Source organism: Ptychodera flava, chromosome 4, assembly GCF_041260155.1.
Source record: "Ptychodera flava strain L36383 chromosome 4, AS_Pfla_20210202, whole genome shotgun sequence".
In the NCBI taxonomy this organism is placed as follows: Eukaryota; Metazoa; Hemichordata; class Enteropneusta; family Ptychoderidae; genus Ptychodera; species Ptychodera flava.
The window spans coordinates 9,422,116-9,447,250 of NC_091931.1; the positions used below are offsets into that span (position 1 = coordinate 9,422,116).

The 25,135-nt window shown below is 37.0% G+C and overlaps 1 protein-coding gene across 1 annotated transcript in view; it reads left to right on the plus strand.

The window, feature by feature from the left end:
• LOC139130848 (uncharacterized) overlaps window positions 1-18,848 on the plus strand; it is a 35,988-nt gene extending 17,140 nt beyond the window's left edge. The window contains exons 8-22 of the mRNA XM_070696646.1: window positions 797-959; window positions 2,149-2,277; window positions 3,906-4,107; window positions 4,513-4,628; window positions 6,085-6,210; window positions 7,161-7,342; window positions 8,349-8,511; window positions 12,587-12,697; window positions 13,121-13,275; window positions 13,557-13,682; window positions 13,960-14,042; window positions 14,615-14,655; window positions 14,925-15,021; window positions 16,550-16,646; window positions 17,250-18,848. Coding sequence (XP_070552747.1) covers window positions 797-959; window positions 2,149-2,277; window positions 3,906-4,107; window positions 4,513-4,628; window positions 6,085-6,210; window positions 7,161-7,342; window positions 8,349-8,511; window positions 12,587-12,697; window positions 13,121-13,275; window positions 13,557-13,682; window positions 13,960-14,042; window positions 14,615-14,655; window positions 14,925-15,021; window positions 16,550-16,646; window positions 17,250-17,306 — 1,848 coding nt within the window. The 3' untranslated portion in view covers window positions 17,307-18,848. The remainder of the gene's footprint in view (window positions 1-796; window positions 960-2,148; window positions 2,278-3,905; window positions 4,108-4,512; window positions 4,629-6,084; window positions 6,211-7,160; window positions 7,343-8,348; window positions 8,512-12,586; window positions 12,698-13,120; window positions 13,276-13,556; window positions 13,683-13,959; window positions 14,043-14,614; window positions 14,656-14,924; window positions 15,022-16,549; window positions 16,647-17,249) is intronic.
• The last annotated feature ends 6,287 nt before the right edge of the window (window positions 18,849-25,135 follow it).

Genomic DNA, 25,135 nt, shown 5'->3' on the forward strand with positions numbered 1-25,135 from the left:
GGCTTCCTACTGCATGCATTTTGTTGATAGCTAGTCAAGCCCTAAATCATAGCAAACACACATGTCAATTACTTCAGCAATATCTGTAAAATCCGCACTTATATCATTTTAATTAATGGGATCATTCTCACAATGAATTTTTTGAATGATAGAGGGATGTTAATAAGATATTCGTTAATTTAGATTTTTGCCCAGTTGTGTCTATCATCCAGCGCACCGTGCTGCATTGGTCTGCACAATTAGGCCTACAACATAAAGTACTGTAATCAGAGAAATATTTGATAATCAAAGTGATAATTTGTTCAATTAAAATAATGTTTAGGGTAAAAAAAGCTGGCTTGAAGCCAGAGTGCGTATGTCTTGGCATTGCAGTGGTCCAGGGGAGCCAATTTACTTATATGTGAGAGACATAACCCTGGTAAGGCCCTATAAGCTGCTAAGAAACATTGCATTATAGATTTGATGATAGACGAAAGGAAACGGCTTGACGGAAAGCATTTTAGCAAAGATTTTTCTTACCATGAGATCTTGTAATGAAGCCGAACCGATAAAGTAATAATCGATATCATGTTTTCTGAAAAGCGTTCAGTAGAAGCACTTAAATCAGATTACTATATGAACTGTTCCTCATGTGACTTTAGTAGCTTTAGATATTTTAGGCGTCGATTTTTCTTGTAATGGCTTCATAATGGATTATTTCATGAGCCACATGATCAGATTTACGTTCTGTAGTCATGATTTATGAATACCCCGAAAATAATTGTCGTATAACAGTAACGCAATTCTTTTTACACAGTACGAAGATTTGCAAAACACGATTGTCAAGGATTTTACATCCAACAAGCACACGCGGGTTTGTATGTTCACCATTGAATACTCCTCCCTTGTTGTTGCCATGGCCAGCCAATTTGAATGTCTGTTTCCAAATGGAGCAGTTACCACACAATTGAAACCAATAGGTAAGAATAAGAATAAGTTGTAACAATATTTGCTGAAAGAACCGGGATGATCACAGTTTGCATGCTTACTAATGATTGAATGCTTATTGTCACTATATTGTCATTATTGTCATTAGAGGGGGCCGTCATCACAACGATATAGAAAGGTAAAAAATTAAATGTTTCAGTAAATAATCATAAACGACTGGATTGATAGGCTCGTTTGAGAGGTGTGATGAAATATGACATCTAGTATTCTCTTTGTGATTGTAGCTCTCCCTAAAGTGCCCCTTGATATGCCAGCTGCTAAACTTTTATTCTTTTTAGGGGGGCTGCTTACAGAGAAGAGTGGACAATATTTTAGCGATATTGGCCCATACATAAAATACCAGATTTAAATAGGTCCTATTGCGTTTCTAGTTTTCTTATTCTTCTTTCCGGTGCTGGTGTCTTGCAACCACGTCTTGCCGTAGCTTCAAGAATACAGAACTTTCGTAGTATAGTCCACCGATTAAAAAACCCTCGATAGCAAGTGTACTTAATTAGTTTGACATTAGGATGCAATTAATCATTATAAAACACAGAAGATAAATGTACTTACATAAGCATGGTTTTCGGTGATATACAAATGCAATACCCAATTTGGAGCTCTTTCCGTCATATATATCATATTCGCGAACATAACATTGTCTTGATAGTCTATTTCATTTTAAAAGTCACAGAATATCTTTTCTATCCTCCATGCATGGCTCGCTGTAATTCTCTTGGAATCTGTAAGACTTCCATCTCTTTATATACCGATTTGATCGTCATCGTATTTCAGGATGTGGATGTCAAGAATATGTATTCTCGAGCATGCTGGTAAATCCACCTCGAAATAACCTTCCTAAAAGAATTCTGTCTGTTATTGAATAAAGTTTTGAATCTTATAGAGCTCTTAACTAATTTCATTATATGTTCATTTCATATGAGCTAAATCTTGATTGTTCTGTATGCAGTATTATCCATGTGAATCCACTCTCGAATCAGATTCAGGTCAAAAAGGGAACAATATGCTCTATTGACATTTCCTTCCATTTTACAAAGATATATCCATATATAATAGACAACTTTTCATGCTGATACAGACCATGAAACATGGTGGACTGGTCAAAATCTTTCATCAATCCGGAACGTACAAATGTTTTTTTCTCTTTATGTTCTTGTACAGGGTGCCCTGAAGGAAAATATGGAGGTTTTTGTCAATCGAATTGTTTTTGCAAAAATGGGGCTACTTGCCACACATTCAATGGCGCATGTAAATGTCAACCAGGCTGGAAAGGAGTCGCCTGCGATATTGGTTAGTACTTATCAATGTGATTTCTGAAATACAAATAAGAAGGAAGCCCGAATACGACCAATCTATGTAACAAGAAATTGGTCCAATTTATCTTTGAAAGGTTTTGTAACTGTGTTCACTAGAATCTGAATCTTGCATATAGAACTTGTTTAAGGTTACTAGAACAAAGAGACATATCTCAATTCAAGAACTTCATTAGAACTAGAATACGGGATAAATAGAATCTCACACCCCGGCGAGTGTGAGACACAATATCTCTAATGAGTGTGAGGAATCTTACCAATGTCCTTTGTGTGTGTAATTTTTTCTCACACGTGACCATAAAATGCGTTAAATTCACACTTGAAACATTTAATGGCAATTTCAACTGTATCATTGAGTATCCTTCTCTGTTGCCATGTATTATTCAGCGTCACAAACACGATATCAGTGACGATTTTCACAGCCGATATTTCAACCTCCGGTCTGAACGTTATATTGATCAGGACGAATTTGGCGATATGATGCAAATGGTCGATGTTCACTTGTTATTTAGAAAATTCTACCGTGTTTGTGAGTCTGTCACCAACGACGTGCAACATTATCCAAACTCTTTGCAACGCTGTCGTCTGCGACTGTTGTGACCTTTTTCCTTAATAGTTCCGGTTTTTGTGCTGCTCGTCGCGTCATTGGTTATATTTTACTCTAGGAGCGAAATGGCGTTTATTTTCTAATTAGACCTTGTGTAACAAAATACCGCTTTCGTATATACCATTTACACAAAGTGTGTGACGATTTCTGAGAGTGTAGGGTCGATGTTTCCTACAATGTCGATCAAAAACTCCCAGTGGCCAGGACTATGAGAACAAATGATGACTATAGGTTATTGCACACAGGTTGAAATATTCAATAAAGTAGTTACGGAACATACAGTAAGGTCAATATCGTTGTGGAAAAAATATATGGACATAACCAAAACGAATATATATGCCAGAAGCAAACACTCAAGAATGAAAGTAGAAAGGATGAAAGTTTCTACAGTACATTATTACATAAATATGCATGCTTAAGTGTTCGTCATACTATAAAATATGGTGTCAGGTAGTTATTTTAGAACAATTAATCTTCAGACTCGTTTCCAGGCATAGTTAGTTTCTTCTCAACTTCACTGTGAATTTGACTAGTTCAAAGCAACAAGAATAACACACGATATAATTTAAATTGTTTTCACGAATTGTAATCTTCCATTTTTTGAGAATTAACCTTTTATCTTCCATTTAACGGCATCTTTCAAAATTCATGCTGTTAAAATCAGCCATATCGTATTTTAACCATGATTTTGTACTCATAAAGTGGCATTTCAATACTTCAGAAACGGTAGCATCGGTCACATTGAGTATTTCAAGAGTTAAGTGCGTCACATATTCGCTTTACCAAATACGCATTAAGGAGATAACTTCTATAATTGCAATCAGAAAAAGGTACCAGACAAAAATTGGTACGTTATCTTCTTTATTGCCGCTTTACTTTCCTTAATTGTTTCCATGTTGGTAATGATTGTAGTAATGTTTTCTTACCCCTTCCTCAAGTCATGTTTCCTAAAATAAAAACGTCGCTTTCCTTAAACACTTTCTCAATTTCTATTCCAGTGAATCCGTATGTTGAAATGTCACCCAAGATGATAACCACAATATATGGCGGATTTTATGCGTTTTCTTGTTATGCCCATCAAATTAGACTAACAGTAGCGAGTAAGAACCAATCGAGGTTTCAGTGGTTTATTAATGGTGCCTCAATAGACGCACTAGGCCGCGGAACATATGTCAAAGAAGATAATAAAGTCTACAATAGGTACGATTTTTTATATCAAATGAGCAAGATAATGTAAATCAAGACGCTAAGAACTAAAGTCAAAAACTGCTTTTGTTCCTATTTTGTTTGTGTGTGTGTGTGGAAACACAGCCCTTGTTTCACTTCCAATATAAACTTTAAAGTTATTATCAAAATTATGAATGCATTCATTAAATGTTTACGCAAGTTACATTATATGAATTTCGCTTACATAAATCTTTTTTTCGGATAATTTGTTATTTTAATTTATGGATAACATTCTAAGGAAAAAATAAAAATGTTTTTGCACATCAAACACTGTAATCACTTTAGCTGACCATCTAAGACTGTATCATTGTGGTTACTATATCACTTTACTTGCTTTTACATGCGAATCATCGTACTTCGGGCGTTTCATTTTTTCAGTCGCGGGTCCTTACAAGTTGCAAATGCATCAACGGATCTAACTGGGAAGTATGAATGTCGTGTTCACGATCATTCTGGCATCATATATTCTGCTGAAGGATACTTTAATATTTCAGGTCAGAAATTATATAATTAACTTTGTCTTATTTTGTTTACATATACGCTGTAATATGCTTATATTCATACTTATGATGTAAAAAACAGAGAAATACAAAAACACCTTCAAACTAGAGGAAAAAACATATTCAGTCAAGAAAAATAAAAAGTGGGACAAATTATTTAAGTGATAGATAGATAGATAGATAGATAGATAGATAGATAGATAGAAATATAGATATCTTCAGTTGTATATTAGGTCGATTTGCTCAATATTACCACCAATTTTGTGACACGCGAGGGGAAATTTTAGTTTTTCGACATCATGACTATAATTTCTGGACAAGAAATATTTTCTAAATACCTGCTTTCGGTATGTGTTTTTTTTTTCAAAATCTTCATGGGGAGGTAATGTTTATGAAACTGCTGGCGTGTTATGTTTGATTGGTGTAAAGCAGTGTTTCTGCCATGAGAGCACACAAAGTAAACATCCTTGCTACGCGACAGACAGCACGACGCAATCGACTTGTCAAAACCACAGACAAAGAGAAAATTTGTGATATAAATCTCAAGGATAGGCCCGGTCTTTTTTCCTCGCCCCGGGGCACATTGTGTTTTTGCTTGCAAGTCAAACCTGTTTTATACTCGTCTGAAAATGAAAGTGAACGTACTATCCTGGCGGCTATCCTAACAAAACAACATGCAACTTTGTATTTCAAATATGTATACACTGTCGATTGCTTCTTTATTTGTTGATAAGCTTATATCTATCACCCATATATCATACGTGCCGAGTAGTGTATAGTATACAACCATGGAGCTACTATAGTATATGATACAACTCTGGGACAGCCAGCCATTGTAAACTTTCATCTTTTGGTCACCTGTGGAGCTCATTTTAGTACGAAAAGTCCATAGTTTATGGGTACGACAATGGCGTGCAATAATTAACAGACTTTTAACCTCAGGATATTTGCCTTTTCTAGGGTTGGGATTTACCAGAGTACATTAGTTCTGCATGTTGTTGCCAATCGATAAATGGTATTTTTTGCTAACGACACTTTCAGACGAACTGACATCCTTTCTTACAGCGTAGATTTGTAGGTTACCTGATATAAAAAGATTACATCTCTGGCTTATGTTAATGTAACTGAGAATGCATCAAGTATGTTCAATATATACACGAGTGACAGAGTTACTCATGCTTGGATATATTGTAGGGAAAGGTCGTCATTTCAGATATATAACGATTTGGAACTTATACAAAATCAGACTGTTTTGACAAGTTGAAAACAACACATCCATATATTGATATGATTGATGTAGTGGTAGAACACGAAATGGTTTATCTGGAAAATAGCAGTTAATGGTTTCACGTGATTATGTACCAATCATTTGACTAAAAAGTATCTGTAATACAATGTTCATATTGATATGAAAATATTTAAATAACATAGTATTTACATCCTTTTGTAGGTTGCATTCTCAACAGATGGGGTGATGAATGCGAAAATACATGCGATTGTCTACACTCAGACGATTGTGATCAACACGTAGGTTGTATATGTAGCCCCGGATGGAAAGGACGTCACTGTGATAAAGGTTGATAAATGGAAATGTTGCTATTATTCACTTGTAATAATTGGAAGCGGATTGCTCGAAATATACTCATAATGAACCAATCGACAAAAATGGGATACTAAAACGAACGTTTCTAATGCAATAGCTTGTGAATAAGTTACGTTTTGAGTTTGATACTGTCGGACAATATCACATGGAGAAAGCTTAAAGCATTATTATCATACTCTGTCGATAAACTCAGCTTGCACAAATGCCAATTCGAATAGCTGAAATAGTTCAATCTGAATGGAGATGTATTTATTTTATAAATTAATAGACAAGTGTAATAACGTCACAAATCACGAATATGAATTTCCTTTATACGCACATCGGAGTTTGAAGAAACGCTTAATCTCGTATTCTGCTAGTGACAATTTCATAGAAAAGTAAGAAGGCGACGTAAAGAATTTGTTTCACTATTTAGTCGAGTCAATATAGGCCAAAGAAAGGGTGAAGATAGACTATATTGCAATCTGAATTATTTCTTCATTTTGCAATTTTTAAAGATCCAAGAAATTAGATTTTCAAAGTCTTACAAAATCTAAATGATGAAGCGATGCATAATTTTCATTAATGTAAAAGAGGTTATTCGTACAAAGGTGATATTTTACGCAAGTTTGGTTGTTTTTATTGCATATTTTAGGCTAAGTTAACTTTTCTTCGTCATAAAAATATATAATATGCATACACAAATATCGCCGTAAGAACACTTTCACTTTCTTTCTTTTTTACTCATAAATTACTATACGTAGCTGGCAAATAACAGATGAGAACTGATTTATCACTGTACATTTTGCACGGTCAAAAATGATATTGTTAATGTCATGCTTAAAGTGTGTTTTGAAGTGTGTTACTGACAAAATATTTTAAAAATCTGAACGTATTCATATTGTAACTAACCTTTTGATCTTTCGTCCATCTCCATGCTGCAGTTTCACTGTTGCCAAAAAATCTAACTGAAGATGAAATATTGATTATTTTCCTGTCAACGTGTGTGGCCATTGCCGTCATTATACTACTTATCGGCTTACTATGCTATCGAAGAATGAAAGGAAACTTCAGGAAGTATCGACGTATTACCAACGATCAGGACGAAATACACGATATTATGAGGGTAAGCTTAATACTATTGTCATGAAGGCGCCCATACTCAATAACATCAATTATACTTTAGTTTCCAAACGTTGGCTTGCATCAGACGAGTAGGAAGAATCCGTAGAGCTATTCTATTTTGAAATTGAAACTTGAAAATGAAATACACTATGCATAATAGTGTACCATGTCATCATATACAGTAAATACTTGACAGTGACTCGGAAAGAGGGAGGATGGTTAAAATGTTGGTTGCTCGAAATTGTAGTAAAATGTACTTAAATTGCAGCTGCAGTCACCGAAGGTTGACAGTGGCATATACAGTACGTTTACTTTTTGTAGGTCCTAAACCAGTTTTTCTTATAACATTGTAGACAAAAAGAGCCGTCTCATTTGCATGTTTGGATAGAACAAATTTCAGAGGTGCCTAAACACTTATAAACATTGCTTCCGGTTAAAATGTCAACACCCCGGATACACAAAACATGCTACAATGAATGCAGACTGATGCTGATCACTTTTTCTGTTAGACACACGGCAAAACAGTATTTTGAATGAATGAATGAATGAAGCATCTATTACGACATTTCTCTCAGACTGAAATTTCTATCGAATGCTAGATTTAATTCTGTCATATGCAAGTTATAATGGAAAGACTTTTAATGAAAACACGGAGTTATGGATACCACACAAGATATTTGCTTTCATGTCAGGACTAAGAATAACTATATAAACATTTTACACAAAATTAAACATCTCATTGATTAGCTTGCTGTGTGTGCAGGAAGCTGGGACTAATTAACTCCATCCTTAATAATATCAGTCTCTTCAATCGACTCAATAAATAAGTTTGCATTTCCGTTGTGTCTTCTATCCAAGCACTCAAATGAATCCGTTCTTCTTATCAACAATGTTATCCACAAAACTTTATGTGACGTACAAAAGTGTAAACGTGATGTACACCAAACTGTCTACTGTCGATGACTCTTGCTGTATTGTCAATAAACACATTTGATCATTAATTAAAGGAACATGTAGGGCAACATGATAAATGGTCAATAGCGAACAACAATTTGAGAAAGTCACAGACATTGCTTGGACAGGGCTCTTCGGGTCAAGTCCATAAAGGTTATTTCAAGCCTACGGGATGTAAACTTGTCGAAGAGGTGGCAATAAAATCTTTATTACCAGGTGGGTTTATCATTATAAGTGAACCATGTTTTGTAATGCATGCAAGTCAACTAATTATGGTATGCCATACTATAATTTGAGTGAATGCTCCAAGATTAACATCCATTACATTTTCCCCTCACACCTGGCTCGTCCATTCTCTATTGATTGTCCCATGCACCTGCGTTTTTTCCTTGTTCATGTTTCTTTTCCCATGTTATCAACCTATTTTGACCTTCAACAGCTCGCTTTGTTCATCAACCGTGACTTTACATCCTTGCTTGATATCTTGATTCGAAACGCCCTCTTATCTCATCGACCTTTGACTATCACCTATACATCGATGTCTTAAGGTTCCAAGACGAGAAATTGACCTTTTTAAGCAAACAATGCTCTAGTGGTTAATAAGCTTAGAACCCCCGTTAATTATATATATTCTGGTAGCCTATATATAGGGAAACATTTTAATAACCATAATGTCACTATTTTTTGCATAACTATCACGTGACAGGTAATTTGCATAACCTTTCAAAAATCGATTTTCCATATGTTTTGTTTCAATACTGTGAGGTATGTGGCTGAAATTTGTATGATTGCAAGCTGTCCTAAGGATCTCTTGGAGTATGTCTCAGAATTTTTTTAAAAACTTTCTTAAAGAATGTGTATGCCAGAAAAACTTCCAGAGCGGTGAATTTAACCCTAGTTGATTTCTTTAAAATTGTATTCCAAAAAACTAAGCAAGATATAACAAATCTGAGACACATTTTGGAAGAGCATTGTTTAGCTTGCACTCCAGCAAATTTGAGTCAGATATTTGAAGTATTGAGATAACCATAGGGAACAGAGATTTTTGAAGGTTATGCAAATTACCTGTCACGTGATAGTTTAAACACTGGTGACACTGTGGTTACCGAATCGTTCCCCTATATCTAGACTTTCAGAAATTGTATAATTTACCGGGGTTTTGAGCTTATAAAACACTAGTAAATAGTTAGATTAAAAAGGTCAATTTCTTTGAACCTTAATCCACTGTGCCCCTCTTTGTTCACTGGACTTTGACTTTGACTCCTCTGCTGTGGTATCGTAATTTTTGATCCTCGTCTTTGTGCTTTGGTCTTAATTTCACACCTCTAATTTTTAAATTAAGTCCATGATGCTAGTCTGTCATTTTGTTCTTAATGCCGCCACTGTGCACAACTCACATTTGCACTTTGCTATGCAAACTATTACTCCAACAATATATGTCAGTTTTAAGGTCCGAAAGACGTAGGCAACACCGTGGCCCGATAAGGTCGCCGATTTCAGTGCAAAAACCAGACACCAATCCTGCAATACTACCTAGCTTTTTGGTCTAAAAACACCATGATGACCAATTGCAAACATTAAACCGATTTCTTGGGATCCAGGTCACATGAACATGGTCAAAGCACGGTCAATGCAGTAGTATTTTGGCATATATCCATTATTATGAAACCACGTTGATCTACTTACTATACAGTATCCGTAAAAAGGTAGAACCGATATGTGAAGTTGTCTTCATTTCCCTTATATCCTACTCATCACTCCTATTATGATGCTCAAGAGGCATTGTCAACAGCATCAAATGCAACATATGATGCCAATGTTAATAATATTCAAACACAGCAGACATTAACAACACCTCTGAAGCTGTTCCTGACGCCGGCTTTGGACCAGCAAAATCCTCACTCACTTTTGCCACTATGTTCTTTCGACTGTGGCCATAGTGAAGCTTCTCACAGCAATCAACAATGTACGAGAGCCAATCACCTAGTGAAGGCATCACAGTCTAACCGCTTGGTCAAATCCCCATCCTTAAGAGAGTGGGTCAATAATGGAGCTAAGTTTACCGTGTTACATTTTACTGCGACCCCTCCACATGCTGTATAGTTCATGAAGCTCTTGCACTCACATGATCGCCATAGAACATCACACACAATCAGAGCAATGAATACATTGCCTCACGGAAGTCTATTCAATAAACTGTTCAAGAGTCGACAACGCAATCGCCATGACCATCAGGCATAGCCCTTGAATACTACTATTAGCTAAGATAGACATGGAAACATGCTTTCAGGAGTCTGCAGATTAGACTGGCAATTCTTTCTGGTTTGAAAGTTTAATTGCAAGGCTACTATTTTGTCGACATAGTACTACCATTTGGTCTGCCCAATACCCCTTCAACTTGAAACCTTCATGGACTCCAGTAAGTAAAACGCAAAGTTTGACTAAAACATCACTAACCATTGGATATGGAACCTACTTCAAATGGTAGTGGTCCGTATTCCCATTTACTAGCATAGCCAATGTACAGGTCAATTCATTACCTTGAAGAAGCTCTTCTCCATCTACCTGGCATTAATAGTTTGGTATCATCATTGGCAGGGACAGCACATCATGTTACACTGTGACAACCAGTCAGTGGTTAAAATGTGGAGAGAAGACTCTTCTAGCTACCCACTCATCAAGAGAATCTTCTTAATCTCAGCAACTGGTAAGTTCCATGTAAAGGCCTCACATATGGCTGGTACCACTAACTCTATCACAGACTCTCTCTGTCGATTGCAGTTGGACAAATTTCGCGAGGTTGCACCGGAAGAAGAACCTTAGCCAGTGTTTGTGAAGGACGTACCACACAAGATCCCAAAATCATATTCAAGCACATCTACCCAAGTACCTAAATACCTCAGAAGAACGTGCACACTTCTACATGACAAATAGCATAGTGCGATCCATCCACCACATATACCTAGTTAGACAAATACGATGTGCAAATCTACCAAATCTACTGACTGGAAATGTTTGCAGTCAAACAAAGAACTGCTGCTTTGTTCATCATCTACCTAGCATCATAGACAGACAAAACCATCTAGCTGTATTTGAATGCTGTACTACGCATGAATGCTGAAGTAGGCTAAACAGAACTTCAACCTCAACTCATTTGGACTCTTGACTGGTATCAAATGGCAACAAGGTGATCCAACCCAGTTTCGACAACCTATCACATCACTTTGGAGCTTTAGAATATATACATTACGCCAGTCTCAACAGTACAGCAAGCATGACACCAACATCAGTTGGTCAACATTCACTCTTGCATTATTTTGATTCCTATGCATCAGTGAGTTTGGATGTCCGACGTCGACGGAAATTTCTTATGACGCTTTTCAGACACGTTTAAAGGCTGGCATCACGGCAAAGACGGATTTATTCAGGCGAGGATATCAGATAACAATCACACCGACCAACACCTCTATCAGTATGGTAAGAGCTTCCAAAAACTATTAAACGGTTATGACACGTCCATACGACATGGACAAACAGTCCACAAACAGGGACAAACAGTCATTGGACTTTCCTAACACGGCAGACTCTCTAAAACATCATCTGGAGGTTACTCACAAAAAACCGGTGTTCTGACATTCTACATTCTACTCTACATAGCGTTTCTTATCAGATGCAGCAACCACTGCAGCTGAAGCAATTCTACCAGAATTGTTGATCAAAAACACTTGGTCGATGGAGCAGAGATGCCTACCAAATGTACATCTCTACATCGCCAGATGTCATGGAGTCAGGCAGCGAATTGAAGCGCGACAATAGGACTCTCGGACTATCGACATACTCTCATGATCACATCAAAAGTACAGTTTTCCACCAGTTTTATTCTGTCTACTCATTCTTTTAATACAATACTGACTAATCCTTTTCATCAAGAGGTGTCACACCTGCTTGATATTCATTCTGATTCCCCATATTTCACGCCATCACTTGTCCCTCATATCATCTATCAAGCAATTACAAAATAATCTATCAAGCACATACAAAATAATCGTTTCATGGGCTAGCAAGTTAAGAGTTATAACATAACTGCCTTAAAGTTAAATGATTCCTGGATGTTCAAGCCGTAACCGTCGTTCACTGTACTCCTGTGCGAATTTATTTAATGCAGGACATTTATCGTTTATGTTGTTACAAGAAATCGTTTTTAAATTATCGAAGTATTTGTCAAGCCTTAGATACTATGGAATCGTTTTTGTCATGGTACGTCAGAGAATATTGCTTTTTCGTTCCTTAGGTAGAAGAAATTTCAAGTCTTACATGGACTTTGCAAGTGAAATCAGCTGTTTGATAAAACTTTATAGTCACTTGAATATAGTGACACTAAAAGGATTCGCACTGCATAGAGGTATGGTCAAAGTTGCTTTTAATTATTTCCATCATTATGAGCCCAGTAATACATAAGAACTACAGATGCCCATCTATGTATACCGAATTCATAAAATAAAATATGTCGCTGATATATTTTTAGGATACCCGACATTCAAAATAACCCAGTCCTTTAATTGCCAGTGTAATTTTGGTTGTGAAATCAAGGTCTTATATAAAACAACTGTAATAGAGGGAGGGACATTAATGTTTTAAAAATTGTCTAAAACCAATGATGCAAAGAACCTCCGAACCCATCATTGTAGCCATCATGTACTAATCAAATATGTCGGAAAATAAGGGGCATGACAGAATTAGACTAAGTATATATGTGAAAAAGGTAGCTTCCATATGTATAGTTGCCACTTAGAAATAATGTTAATGTTTGATATCTTCTTCATAGATGATAAATGCTTTGTTATGGAAAGTGCTGTCAATGGGGATCTTCTTAACTATCTACGTTGCCACGGAGACAAACTTACGGAAGAGAAAGCAAAGGAACTACTTTGCTATACATGGCACGTAACTCAAGGAATGCAGTACATGAAGAGTAAACAGGTAATGGAAGTGTAAATGTTAATGTTTTGGGAATACAAAAGTACAATTTCTATACAAATGTTAACGCACAAGAGTACTTGCGCTGGAACAACCACGTTAGTTAGCTTGGGAGCAGCTTGATAATGTTCAGGCGTAATTTGTTCGAATGATTAATGAAAAGTAGCTGATTAACTAACCATATTTTCAAAACAAAAACAAAGTCAAGTGTTTGCTCAAGTGTTTTGACCTTTTTGCTAAATCAACATGGTAAATGATGTACTTTTTATTTATTTACAATCAAGATTCTACACAGGGACTTATCATCAAGAAATATTTTACTATTTGGTGACAACGTTGCCAAAATTAGTGACTTTGGTCTAAGCAAAGATGTCAGTGATACAGGAGGAGTGCACATAGAAATACCCTGGGTAAGTCACCTATCTTTATTTTTTCAAATCATCATTCGTTCATCCATGACAAGGGAACTGTTGGACTTAGTCCCATGTTTACCATATTACCATATTTAAAAAAATTCTGACTGCATTAAAGGTTGGCATAGAATTTTTGAGGGTCAGGAACCCTTTGCTGACAAAATTGTCAGGAAAAAAGCAGGTGAACTTAATAAGCCAATTGCTACTTTAACTCACGACTGAATTCCCTAATCTCCACACACTAAAGAACATGCAACTATTCTTTTACCTACAGTCCGAAGAACAAACAGCGCTACCGTTAAGATGGATGCCGCCAGAGTTTCTCACTAGGGGAGAGTTTCATTTCAAAAGTGACGTGTAAGGACAATAATGCAATATAAGTTGTAATGTCTTTTTATGCATGTCACAAGAATGTTATATACATGTCTCAAGTTACATTGGCAACACGAGTGATATGTTTTGATTAAGCGTGCATGCGTTGTATGATAGCCAGTATATGTGTGCAAATGCTTTTCGAATGCAGCAGCATGTGGAGTGGCCACGGTCAGAAAGATTGTTATAACGTAGCTACCTCATCGAATCACTAATTTTTAGCGCTGGAATGATCTAAATCCAGAGTTTTTGGCTGCGATGCCGTCGCTTGGTGACTACATACCGTACATTGTAAGTTCGAATCCGATAAAGAATTGCCGACTTGTTTTGTAAAAACATCCTCTCGTAAATATGAATCCTTCAATAAGAATTTGTTTGGTAGCAATCATGTCTTCGAATGGATCAAGAAAGGTGAGACTTCGCTTTTTCTGTAAATTCGGAAATTATGACATATGTAGGATAGCGAGAAGTCTTCATCATGTTAATATTTACAATACACTGATCAACGCTAGCCATCCCCATTGCTAATAGTTCTTGTCAATCTGTTTGTATTGCAGGTGGTCTTTCGGCGTGTTAGTTTGGGAAGTTTGCGCACATGGTACGTTTGTAAAACAAGAATGGTATGTCGTGAATATGAGACCGGTCAAATCAAATATCTTATTGACGAACTGATGAGTTATAATAATTAGCTTTCTTATACATGATGTTTTATGTCACATTGTCTTCTTGTTTCGAATGCATATCGTGATGTACGAGTACATAAAGTGTGGTACAGACATCGATGAATGCTATTTATAGGAATTATAGTACCTGTCGATCTTCCAGTTGTATCCCCTGCAAAACATTTAGCTAATGTTTTACATACAGGTGCAGTTCCATTTGAAGATGACGATTCTTACCAGTTCATTCGTAGGATAGCTCGTGGGGAAAGACTTACAAAGCCTCACATGTGCACAGATAAAGTGTGAGTTATTACTCTTTATCACATGGCCCAGTTTGTCTCGTGTGTACCGTAAAAAACGAGATAAACATTTCATATCAACGCTGTGCAACGTTATCTATCATTACCTTGTTCCTGCTCTAGCAAGGTAACTGTTGTTATCAAAACCATGCAATCGAATTATTCCCCTGGTAATTGTATCACAGTAACTTCTGCTTAAAACGAAGTAATATATTTGTAAAACGCTACAGTTTGGTATATTTTCTTCTTTTTTGCATATTTGTAAAAGCTACCTGACAATGTCACACTTTCAAAATTATATTTACATGCAGTCTACGTTGTTCTAAAGAAACGTTGCTTATATCATAAAACAAGTACTTAAAGCGTAAATAACCTGCGCTTTAAGTGTTGTTATAAAACGTCGGAAAATACCTCAAAATGTCAATACCACCTTTGTGTGTGTAATGTGCAATGCTATTGTTTACAATAGAATACTAGTTTGGTCATTCATTGGTACAGATTAGTTTTTGTAGGCAAAGTAAATTCAGTATTCTGAAAAGGGATCATAAATAGACTTGTTTTATGAACAACAATCAAAATCTCATCAAAAGATAGACATAGAAAGGTTGCCTTACACAATTTGGAGGGTGTTGGGCAAATTCGTTTGTTTGCTGTTAGGATATCGATGACCTGGCTGGATTGCCCGGGCCAAGCACCACATCCACAAGCACTAAAAGAATATACAATCTCGCTCCTTAGGTATGTAAGCTACAATGACTCGATACCGTCCGTTTACCTGGCAATAATTATTATATCAGAAACCATGTCGCTCGACGTCGCCATACCTGTCATCTTTTGATGATATTTTTATCTGTCAACTTTTCATTAATATTAATTCTTCCATCAAACGTCACTGTGAACTGACCCTGGTATTGAAAGAAAGCAGATAGCAATTATGAAAAACGGAATACGGTAAAAAAGTATTTGAAAGTTTGAAATTAAAACTGTAAAAGATAACATAACTTTTCATAATTACGGCTTGACGATTTGACGATAAAAAAGTGGAAACATTCGTGAAATAAATAGGTAAATTCTCTATAGGCCCTTGTTAAACGAGGGGGCGTACGACATATTGATGAGCGAAAACCTATTTGTCTTTTTAAAAACACATGAATGTTTAATCTCATTGTAGGTTTGAGAAAACTAATTGGTTGAGTCAATTTCTCGCAGATGCAAACAAAGCCAAATCCGTTCGTCCAGTTAGGATTGAAAAGAATTTAAGATTCACTAGCATCTGCTTTCTTTCAATTGTTAATTTTTTTAAGAAACACGAAAACCATGGGGCTTGACTTTGGTTCATTATTTTCTATGAAGATGTTGGAATTGAAAAAGAAAGCAGAAAATACAGTCAGAAATAAACAAGATCAGCGTATCAAACACCAAGTCCCATACACAATCATCATGGAATACGTATAAAATAGGAAAGTTGCCTAGAGCACTTTTAGAATATACTATAACCTGAAAGGTCTTGATATCCTAAATTGTATTTCAGATATCAAATCATGTGCAAATGCTGGGACAGACCATTGGAAATGAGACCGTCAGCTGAGCAGTTGACAGAAGAATTAGAACTACTAATGGAAGACCAGGTTAATACATTAGTTTTCGTACATAAATGTATACTTTTCAGTAAATATTCTTGCATGTTTTCAAATTTTGTGTGTAATTGTGGGAAGATGCGCTTGTTACAGACATCACACCATTTATGATGTAAAGATGATTTGTGGTTAATGTATATGTTTTGTTCATGTGCTAGTAATTTGTCAACAGTCAATCAAATACGGTCGGCATCCGGAGGTTCAATACATGAGCCCATCAGAAATGTCTCATCCCCACATCTTTAAAATATAATATTTGAGAACTTTTTCTTCACATGCTTTTTGCACGCGAATGCAGTTAACACTTACTCACCAAAGCGTACGATAATGATATTTAGGTAGTACCATCAGAACATTGTATCATCATGCATACGAAAAAACGACTAAATCAACCGTTACATTAAGCTTTATCTCAGGTGCGCAAAAATACAGACTTATGTTTGACGATCAAACGAGACGAATAGCACCGTTCATATAGCACAGAAAACCAGTGTATAAAACTAAAGACAAAGTTATGTTATATAATTTCAAAGTTTTCAAATGTTTTTGTTAACCGTATTCCGTTTTTCATGATTATGATTTGCTTTCATTCAGGGTCTATTCACAGCGACATTTGACGACGGACATAAGAGAGAAGAATTAATCTTGTAAAAAGAAGAAAATAATATAATTGAGATCTGTAGAGGATCAGAACGACCTTAAAGAATCCTATGATCGCCACTTAATTCATTTACAGATTTTATCAAAAATTATAAATGACTCTTATTTAAGGAACAGTATTTGAATTTATAATATTGCTGCATTTAAAAGGCCAAGGCGTAGACTCAGGCCAAACAATTAAGATTTACACTAAAAAAGGCTGATATACACTGGGATATCAAACGCAATCAGAATATCTGAGATATGTTACTCTGGATCAGATCTAAGGAAAACTCGCTTCAGTTCAGTTAGTTCAATTTATTCAGTGATTGTGGCTTTAGCTTACTTGTACAAACTGTTGCGGTAATAGAATGCATACCGTTACTCAATTCAAAAAATTTCATTCAGGGAAAAAGGCGCTTACATGCAAATAACAAGCACTAGTCAAGCAGAAAATGTTCAAAAAAAATAGCGACTAAGTGACCACTAATGCAGTTTTACTTCAAGTGGTATACTCTGTCCTGCAATTTTGATAGGAAAAAATATATAGACTGAGTAGTCTTAATGTGACCTTCTTCGATGTATTAATATGGAGGAAGTATTTTGGATACATATTGTCACGTAGCGTGGTTGTGATGTAGCTATTGTCGGAATTACGTACACACTGCGGTAAGAAACGTCAAGCAGTAGAGACGGCAACAGGTACACAAATATACTCTAAGTCGTAGCACTTTATTCAGCTGAGTAACACAAGTTACACGGTAAAACTTCTATGTTTCACACTAGTCTAATCATAGGCGTCGGTCACGGTCAATGTCGTCTGGGGCGTCTCAACATGTTCTCAGCAGGTTCTACAGGACGTGGTCCACCACAGTCAAACAGACTGGGCTTCTCACTAAAGTCGGTACGTCAAAGTCTCAGAGCGTCTACATCTTTGTACAGGAATGCGTCAAGACGTGAAGTGTCTCTGTCTAGAAAGTGTACAGCTGTAAATCATCTCTAAATCTGCATATTGTCCTGCCTTTGGTACGCATTAACTAAAAGAGAGTTGGCAGAAGTGAAAGACAGGAATGTCGCTCCCATCAGTACATCTGTCAACATAGCGCAGGAGGTCTAGTTTACGTGTCCGGTCTGTGTTAATGACCTAAGCTGTTGTCAAAACAACACGTTCACTAAGAGCGGACGAACGGTTACATCAAAAGAGTCTCGAAGATAAACAAGGGAATCATTCTCACGATGCTCCACGTGCAGAAGGGGTTACTATAGGTCACAGTCACTGTCATTGTCAGTGGTAAAAGCTAAATTCAAGTGATAAAATACTAAACGATCGAAGGGCTATGTCACACCTCCCTACCAAGATCGAAAGGCGTCCTCGCTCGATCTACAATTAAAACAATTAACAAAACAATAAAAAAACAAACAATCAACAAAGCCCAAAAATCATTAAAATACAACAGAAAGTAATCAATGATTCAGGGGTTACAGAAAACTATGTACTAGTGTTCACTGCATTTGCAATCATTTCTCAGAGTTCGTAAGAGTTCAGTATATTCGCTTTAAATTCATTGTTGTCAATACTCTCAAATGATGATTCAAATTCAATATCATATTGTCCGTTCGTAAAGATCAATTACAGAGTCATTGATGATGGTTTAAGTGTTATTATCTCTCATACGTACGCGGATTATATTCGCTTCAATCAGTTCACTGGCAAGCAGGTACTTACATGATATAGGAGTTGCATTGTCAGGTTGGTTAATTCTCGTATTATCACTACAATATTACACATGTCCGTTTTCTTTTATCTTCGTCAATGTCCGTAAAAACGTCGTAGTTCACTAGTTCACATACAGCTCATCCAGCTTTCCTGTCTGCTCGGTAGACATATCTGTCGTCTCGCACAGATTCACGCGGCTCCTCGAATTACCTTTCGGGCAACACGTCATCCGGGCCAGTTGCCAGTAATTCGCCTGGGTCGCAATTTCCTCGGTTCTCGTCACGGCACGTCTGCCTAGAACCGGCATGGCACTGGGGTGATCATGATTATTACACGCGTCGTCATTTTAAGCACCCATATTCGATACACAGACAATAACATCATCGTCGTCAGAAACTTCAAAACACATCTCCTCGCATTAGGGGAGAACCATTTGATTTCGGGGGGGGTATGGGGATTTTGAGAAATAAATTGTCACCAGGTGAAATAGAAGGAAAAAAAATTGATCCTGTCATGGCCCGAGAAAAAAATTGTCATAACAGACAGAAGTGAAAAAAATTGTTACAATGCACCAGAAATGAGCAAAATTTTGAAACCTTATTCTCATGTATTCTTTGCCGGCGTGACGCTATAGGCGGCGCAAATGTTTTTAGGGAGCTTTCAGTAATTACAAGGGCGTGGGCCTGGGGAACGGGGGGGGGGGGAGGGTATCTTTGGCGGAGGGTCACTTTTGACAGAAGCTGAATTTATGGCCAAAACTTTGATTGTCAATGTGACGTTTCCTGTGTAGGAAATCACCAACAAAATACGTACACATTATAGACCACCATGCATAGTAAATCGACATTTCAGTGAAATTCCAAAATCAAATTTCTTACACAACCATAGACTTGTAACCACTCTAGTCTAATCAAGAACAATAATCTAAATAACCAGCATACATAAATGCACAGATTTATCTAATTTTGTACTGAAAAAATTATTCATAGTTTATTCATAGACCGCAAAGCATATTCAATCCACATTTCACTGAAATTCCAAAATCAAATCATAAAAAAGATAACATCTTCCCTGAGAACTTACATCGATGCGGAGTCATGTTAATTATATGACACCACACACCGGATCGCTCACTATAGAGTCCGTCATTATAGTGGCGAACTCTCTCAATAACTAATCTGGCTTCTCCTCTTTGAGGACGAAGATGACTTAATAATCACACAACCAAGCGGAGGGGATACAAAACAAGAGAGCAACTGATGAAGGACCCCATTTTTGGTTCCGAAACACCGTTAAGACGAATCACTCAATCAACAAACCGGTTTACCGGGGACCGAGATCACATGACCAGGGTCAAAGCACTATCGATTCACTTGTGTCTCGCCATGTATTCGGAGGAATGTGAGGGGAGGTCACTAAAAAAAATTGAAAACTTCAGAGGGGCGTTACTCAAAATTTGGAGAGGAAGAAGGGGGATGGGGTTACTCAATTTTTTTGTGCGAAATAAATTGGAACACATCTCAGATTGCACCATTGCACACATCAATTTCTCAAAATTTTCAATGCGAGAGGGGCACCCCCTTTCGTGCTCTACCCAAGGGTCTTCTAACAGTTTTACTGGTAAAAGACAAATTGAAAATACCTCTCAGATTACACTTCACTGTACCAAGGCGCACATCAATTTCTCAAAAGTTTAACAGTATCTAGGACAAAATCAAACTGTTGTGAATTCATCCTTTATTATACAGAAATATGTTTTAATTGACCTCAGTTCGATAACCATTTTGACAGTTAAACATACCATATTTAGGCTTTTCATTGGAAACTGGCAGCTGGAGAATGACACAAGAAGGTCACAGATTTTCCACTCCTGTATATTCATTTTCTTCAATCTCTCGCAGACAGACAGAACTGTTTTTCACAAAATGTATTGTCATTGTTTTGTTGTTGAATATTGTGATTCAAACACTGATCATGCAAAAAATGTAAAAAATATCAGTGTTCAATGTCATTTTCAAACAGTTTTACAGAGTGCAAAATAAACTGAAACTTCTCTCAGATTGCACCATTAAACACATCAATTTCTCAAAATTTCCAACAAAAGAGGGGGACCCCCATCTCGTGCTCTCCCCCTTGGGGTGTTCTAACAGTTTCACTTAGCAAAAAAAATTTAATACACCTCTCAGATTGCACCAGACTGCACCATTGCACACATCAATATCTTAAAAATTTCCATGTGAGATAGGGGAAAGCCCCTTTAACACTTTCCCCCTAAGCTTGTGTTTTCTCCCCTGTACCGGTACCTTCAAATTCTGCCAGGTCAGATATCCTAGTGAAAACCCTGTCATAATACCCATCCAAATTAAACAATATACTATATGGTTAGATACTGGTTATAGCGTGAGCTTTTATATCTTTATTTTATTATGACTTTGAATTTCATTTTGATGGGTGCACCTTTTTGAATCATCATGAGATAACCGATGATAGTCTAGCAGGGTACATCAGGATCCGAAGGTCTTTACCATTGCTGTATTTTGTAAATTTTACACTTACATGTACTTGTTTTTATCTTTTCTCAGTGGGGAGGAGGGGTCAGTCAAAATTTCAGAGTTGGTGAGTGAGGCTACTCAAATTCATCATGGTTGGCGGGGGGGGGGTCACTCGAAAAGTCGGCGTTTCTGTCCGTAAAAAATGACGGCTCCCTTATATACATCGCATTACAAAGTTGATGACCCGGATTAAAAAACAAATTTGTACTGCTACTGCATTTGAAAAAAAATTGATGCACGTCTGACAGCAAAAAAATTGCTCCCATACCAACTTCCTCCATACCCCCCTCCCAGAAATCAAATGGTTCTCCCCTTACAATTACCTTCGGGTCAACGCCTCCTGTGGCCGGTTTGACAGTAATAAGCCTCTGCCGGAACGTCCGTCTTCGTCCGCAAAAGACCGGAACGTGGGCTGGTCGCTCCCATCAGTACATCTGTCAACATAGCGCAGGAGGTCCAGCTTAAGTGTCCGGTCGGTGTTAATGACCTAAGCTGTTGTCAAAACAATACGTTCATTAAGAGCGGATGAAGATAGACATATCTCGAAGATAAACAAGGGAATCATTCTCACGATGCTCCACGTGCAGAAGGGGTTACTATAGGTCACAGTCACTGTCATTGTCAGTGGTAAAAGCTAAATTCAAGTGATAAAATACTAAACGATCGAAGGGCTATGTCACAATACGTCACAGGGCGTTGAAATAGTAGGAAGATATTGTCTGTAGGTTCTCATTTTATTTTTGTCGGAGCAATTTGTCCTCACATCATTATGTAATTCGTTTATCAATGAAACCCTACGTTTCCTCATCAAATTTCTGTGATCTGTTTTAGTAGTAAGATTAAAGTTGCAAACAACTGACAAGATTGGTCTTGCACTATAAGTATTCAAAATGTATTCGATATAATCAAACCACTTGGAATGACGCGTAACAGTAGTATATGCAGCACGCAGTAATATATTATCTGATAAAACCAATCTATCCCAGTTCTTTAACATATATCCCGGTTCTTTAACATATATATATTCTTCTGCTGAAAAAAGAGCAGTTTGTAATCTCAGTCATCAGTATTTGTATTTTTGCTTTATTGATTTTTACAAGGCTTTCCACAGAGTTGGAGAACTGATTTACTTTTGGAAGCTTAAGCTTAAAATTATGGGATCAACGACAATTTTTATACATTAATGAAGTCTATGAATGAAATTGTCATGTGTGACGACTAACAAAGGCCTCACTGATAATTTTGTTAAAATCAGGCAGCTTTCCTAATTTATGAAAAATTGCGTTATACCAGTTTTCAAATCAGCGGACAAGAATGATCCTTCCAATTATAGAGGTATCTTCATTAATAGTTGTATTGCTAAACGTTTTACTTCTGACATTTCTTCATTCAAAAATCTAACAAGTCTACAACTCAGAACAGAAGTAAAAATCTATCATCAATTTCGTCGATCGACTTTTCTACCATCAACGTCTTTTGATTTCGGACTATTTGGCGGCAAAACATCGGTTGCCTCACCACTTTGTACATCACGCGTAAAAAGGCATCATCACCCATGTTTCTGACGAAAAAAAGTTGTTATCTTCATTCAAGGAATGCTCAATCACGGTGTCAAACGACTTATAAAGGGAGGAATATGCTGTGGCGCGAACGTGCATGTCGCTGTCGTCGGAATTGCAACAGTGTCAGAGTTCGTGTCTTTGACGTTGAAAAGGTTTTGTAAAAACTCATCGGCTGATCTGCGGGCATCTAAACCCTTATAATAAGCACCTGAATAGCCAACAACCTACTTATGGCAAGCGTCCTAGTCAACAAAAATCCTAGTTTTTCTTCCCACTCCTTGCTCTTCTGGGCAGATCGACCACGCTTGGTCCACGCACACACTGCCAAGTGTACCAGTTCATCACCCGAGTCAAAATCCCCGTAAATAAATTCTGGATCACTTTTATTGTCTTGTCACGCTTATTCATTGCTTCTAATGCAAATTAATGAAATGATTGACAGTATAATAATCCGGAAACCACAAAAAACACAGACCATGTTATGGAGCGGAGATGATGTTATGGAGCGCTGATGAATTGAGACATGCAAAAGACAGAAGTACATGAACTACAAATAAATTTACGTATTTCTATCAGTCTCTAACTTGTATGTCTGCATTAGTATGTTGGCACAAGTTGTAATTCATAATGAATTAAGGAACCGAAACAAAAAAAGAAACCAGTACACTTTATGTTTATTTGTTTCTGACACGCCCTTGATTATTACCGATACGCCTATTGTCGCTCTCAGTTTGGAATACAGGATTTCCCAGTCATCATTACGTGATATTTTTTTCTTATCGTATCAAGAGTAGTAAAAAGCGAAGGCAAAGTAGGTATCACGTGTTTTGGGGTCATGAGTGCTCGAATGATTTCAATAAAAAATATCTCTCATTGACAGGATATGCCGGGGCAATACTTGCTGCGTGGGCGTTTCTGCCAAAACATTTTGACTTTTCAGAGGTAATCTTGAGATCTATCGAAAACTACAATAGCAGTGAGTGTTGGAAAAGGACTTCCAAATAAATACATTCACTTCCACTTTCGAACAAGACGAAACCATCATCTGCACATGTTAATGATATATTGAAATGGTCGTCAGTAGTAAGTATATATTCCCAACTGGGATGAATAAGAATTTTTACACCCATTTTATTCATTTATCTAAAGGGAGCGAAGGAAAAATTAACCATCCATGTAACTAAAGTATGACCCTGACCTATATATGAACTCACGCACGACAGCTGGCGCAGCATTGCATTGTTCTGAACTAAGCAGGGAAATTCCCTGCTGAGTCAGGTCACATTCTGAATGAGACTTGCGCAATGCGCTATGACTCACACCCACTATCAAAACGGAACGATATTCTCATTTGTTAGATAGATTCTGACTGTGCTGCAGCTCTGCACCGTTCCAGTGCCCATTCTGGAGGTGGATGTAAGTATATACTCGTTTTCTGGTTGTGTGAATTTGTTTTTCCTACGCCTATCGGAGCGAGATTTTACTCCCCCTCCCATACAGTAACCGTTCCGATCTTGAACACTGTTGCGCAATACCCCTATCGGGACGTTTCCAGTAGGGACTTTACAGGAATTTCGCAATACCCTTCCAGTTGCTTAGCAACTTGTCACGTGGTTTCAGAGGTCTGAAAGTCTACAGTTTTCAGAAACATTTTCTACAGAATTTTTTCTGAACCTAACTTTCATATCCATTCAATCCATAATGTCTTAGGTATCTTTCCAGAGGAGGACTAAATCCTTCTTGTTTTTGTATTTCTAGTGCCTGTTTGAATATGTTCTGAATAAGTTCTGACTCGTTTTCTGTTGTTGCACCTTTTTCTTGTATTTGAGTAAACAACTGTTTATATTGAACGTAATAATGTTTATATTTCTCTCTCTTTTTGATACTCCCGTTTTTCCTTGTATTACATCAATAACGACACCAGGTATAGGAGTTAAGGCTAACAGTACCGGAACTGTTGGAATTGCTGCTATTACAGCAGAGCTTACAAGAATCCCCTCAGTAATATTG